The sequence below is a fragment of the Tigriopus californicus genome, chromosome 2, assembly GCF_007210705.1.
Source record: "Tigriopus californicus strain San Diego chromosome 2, Tcal_SD_v2.1, whole genome shotgun sequence".
Taxonomy (NCBI): Eukaryota; Metazoa; Arthropoda; class Copepoda; order Harpacticoida; family Harpacticidae; genus Tigriopus; species Tigriopus californicus.
In genome coordinates this window covers 8,255,315-8,259,102 of record NC_081441.1, presented here as the reverse complement: position 1 = coordinate 8,259,102, position 3,788 = coordinate 8,255,315, and the positions used below count along the sequence as shown (strand labels likewise).

Genomic DNA, 3,788 nt, shown 5'->3' with positions numbered 1-3,788 from the left:
TTGCCTATTTCCCCATCTCTAGCAAACAATAACGTTTGAAAAAAGGTTTGGCAAAGGTAACAATCTCACGAGGATAGTCAAATACTACCTAGTGCTTGCGAGGGCAACTGATCAACAATCAAAAACTGAAATTGTATCAATTAAATTATCAAAAGTGTAATTATTTGTATATAATGTATTTTCTTCTGTTTTGTTTGTGCTCTAAATTGAAGTAGGTAATTAGTGACTGTAATTGCAATTGCTCGCTTATCTTTGTTGAACTAGATATGCACATACAATGCATGTTAAGTAGTTTCAATTGTTTATGAACTAGATTTGCAATGATGCATGGCTAATCCACGAAATCATTTCAGCCCCTTTACCGTTATTTTGCACCATCTTTAAAATAAGTTGCTTCATTCTTCTTACGCTATTAAAGGACTAGGGGTTTGCAACTTTTGCTACTACCCTTATGTCATCCAAATGAACCCGGAGGTATTTCTGTTAACAAGCTTGCTTTCGAAGTACAGCCCAAACATAGAGTACAGGTCAACACTCCTCTTTCAGATAACCAATGAATTTCAGCCATTGAACGCTGATTTTTTTAACCCGAATTTATTTACACTTCTTGTTAGTGTTCTTTTATGCCAGTAAATACTGAGTTGAGATAGAAGTATGAATTATATAATTGAGATAATATTTAACCATTTTTCGCAACCATTGAAAGAGCATTGCTCCTATCCTAAACACGGTGTTACTCACAATACTGATAAAGTTTTTTCGCAAATGCCAAGACTTCTAATAATCAATTTCGTTCTTATTGAAACAAAGGAGCAACTTTTGTAGCAAAATCATTTTGGATTCTAGCTCAGATTTGAGTATTAATCCACTTAAAACCTACAAAGAGATAACATATTTAAAAACGTAATCAATGGATGTTGGGAGTAACCTTAGTTGCGTTTCCAACTAGAATTTTATTTAAATCCATGGAGCAAACGATATAATATCACGTTTTCAAAGATTACATTTGCATCAAATTTGACTACAAATTACTCCGGATATATATTGAAGCAATTGCCAAAAAATATTACAAGCTTTTTCTATGCCTGAAATATAAATGAAAATATTTTACTTTTCTGAAGCATGTAGAAAAACCCGAATATAGTTTGCAATTAAAACTTCCTTAATGTCAATATTTCACAATTGTGATGCCATACTTGTCAATCGCAACTTTTACCAAGCTTAATCTTGAATATTGACAAAATTATATTAACGTTGAATAAAAACATTGCTACTACGTAGATATTAAGCATAAAAATAACGTCTAAATCCGTCTAGGCTAGAAAGCCGCCAGGAGGCTTTCGGTTGCTTTGTATACCATAATATTTTTTTCAAACTTTCAGCTAAGCCTGAAAAGAAATGACATAGCATTTTTTCACAACTAGTGAATATCCTTTCCCGTCTTTTTCAAATTCGTGATTTCTTATTATTGGCATAACTCTTTGAAGGACATGGCAAAAGTCTACTGATTTCGTAAGTATTTCTTCATTCACTCAACGTCTTACCTACAAATAATTGATTGATATGATTGGAGTTTAAGCACGACGAAATAGCCACAAACAGCCACGGTTAAGGCAATCACCAACCCGATCCACCAAAACCGAGGTGGCCAAAACTTGGTCCAAAAGTTTGAATTGGTTTGATTAATGGCGACCTCCTCGGGCATCTTGTATTGACTGAATTAGCTTAGGCGTTCCAATTTGATCCTATCATTTGTGAAACTAATTGAGTGGAAATCCATGAGGCAAAAAATCGAGTGATTTCAATCGCCTCATTGAGTTACATTAGTGAGACCATGCCCAATTACATGGAGCCATGTTACATCTATATTCTATTTTGACATAGTGTGAGACAGCTGGTGTTTGGCTTTTCATAAACGTCCATTGATGTTCATCACCACGAATCTTCCCAGAAATCGTCGTCTTGATCGGTATTGCTGGAAAATGGCGCGTCCGGGTCCTTGGCAATATCCCTGAAATGTTTCGTAAACGTGGAAATTAAGATTCCATAATCATTGCCAACATCTGACAACAGCAAGAACTCACTCTTTTTTGGCTTTCAGTTTAGCCTTCGAAGTCTTTTCGTAATACTTCTTGGTAGCCACTTGAGCGGATGTAAAGTTAAGTGACTCAATAAAGCCTTGGTCGGAAAATGATCTGATGGAAGTGATCTTCCAACCCCGCTTCCGCTCTTCTTTGTCGCATTGGAGCTCACTCGGTGAATTCATGTGGCAAATTTGATGCAAGAAACCCTTATTTCTTCCCCAGGGTATTGAGAACTCCTCGTTTAATCGAAAATCCCAGTCGTCTTGCCTCGTATCTGAAACTTGACACGATTAGACCACATCCATCAGCATCGTTGGGATGAACACCTTTTTCTTACCAGTTTTCAGGTGATATTTCCATGTCCCAGATTCAAGATTGGACGGTGCCACAATTGTCAGAACTTCGGAGGACATTTTTACGAAGGACAACACAAACGAGGGCGTTCCCATAGCTAAAAGATAGCTATCGTAGGTGTCGTCAAAGCTCACGAGCTCGTACCTGTAAAGGCAGATACTTTCAGCAATTGTGTTCTGTTTTTAAAGGGATTGATCTTAAAATTGACAGCAATGACCAATGAGTAATGACCCAAAGCAGCTGAAACAATAAGGACGGGCAGTGAATATTTCACGGGAAGATGGGGGGAGGGCTTTTCTTAAGCGATATATTGAATACTTTATGAGGGAAACAAGGTGCACTTGGAGCGTTTCTTAGATAAAAGCTTTCACGAAACAAGTGTCCATCTTGCCAGAGATTTTTTAAGGCAGTGCCGCGAATTTTTCCATTTTTTGGGCGAATGAATTTAATAGTTTCAAAACGGGAAGCTTGTACTTTTGTACGCAAAAATGAGACTGTAACTAGTTTTGGTTGTTGGAAATGCCAGAAAGTAAGCAGATCTGTAGAAAAAAATGGGCAAGATGTGTGGTCAAAAATATACGGAAATGCAATTTTATGAACACGAACACGATAAATTGCAATTACTTGGGACAAAAGCTCAGGAAATTTGATCAAAAACCTGTCTGAGTCTAACTTTAAAGATGCTACTGGATGAATGCCTACATATTCCCAAATTGCAAACGAATATTTGACAGAAGCACCTTAAACAATGATCATTGTTCGAATTGGCCTGGATTCTCGAAGGCTTGAAGGTGCTCTCAAAATGCACATTAAGCCTCGGCTGTCACTAGAATTGGCCCTAAATCATGGGTTGGGACAAATCTCATGGATGCTTTTGAAGACGTACAGTATTAGGTACCTTTTCGTACCTTCTCTGAACACTGTACATATGTACAGTCCCAACTTTTTTAAGTCTCTCCCAATACGAGAGCTTTCTCAATCCTGCAATGTTCGTAGTGAAACATCTTTGGGCTTGTTCGACCTTTTGCAAACCTACTGAACACATTGGAGCTCAAATGGGTGAAGCATATTCAAGATGTGGTTGAACAATTGACTTGTACAGAGTTCGCATCGTGATACTGTCTCTGGACTTAAACGTGCGATATATCCAACCACACATTTGAAAAGCTTTACCCACCTTCAACTGGATATGCTCATCGAACTTTCCATTAGTTTGAAGGACTACCCCTGAACTGTACATTTTTTTCAATTCACAAACGTATTAACCTAATCATATTGATGCAATTGTAACGTTGAAAGCTTTAACTTATTGCGCCTGAAAAAGAAGTCAGTCAATTACATGAGCAAACC

The 3,788-nt window shown here is 37.3% G+C and overlaps 1 protein-coding gene across 2 annotated transcripts in view; it reads right to left on the bottom strand.

Annotated features, from left to right (window-relative positions):
* Positions 1-1,783: 1,783 nt before the first annotated feature.
* LOC131877009 (uncharacterized) overlaps positions 1,784-3,788 on the bottom strand; it is a 3,518-nt gene continuing 1,513 nt past the window's right edge. For both annotated transcript variants that reach the window (XM_059222562.1, XM_059222563.1), the window contains exons 3-5: positions 2,422-2,582; positions 2,085-2,358; positions 1,784-2,011 (exon numbers count right to left, since the gene is read on the bottom strand). In XM_059222562.1, coding sequence (XP_059078545.1) covers positions 1,933-2,011; positions 2,085-2,358; positions 2,422-2,582 — 514 coding nt within the window. In that variant the 3' untranslated portion in view covers positions 1,784-1,932. The remainder of the gene's footprint in view (positions 2,012-2,084; positions 2,359-2,421; positions 2,583-3,788) is intronic.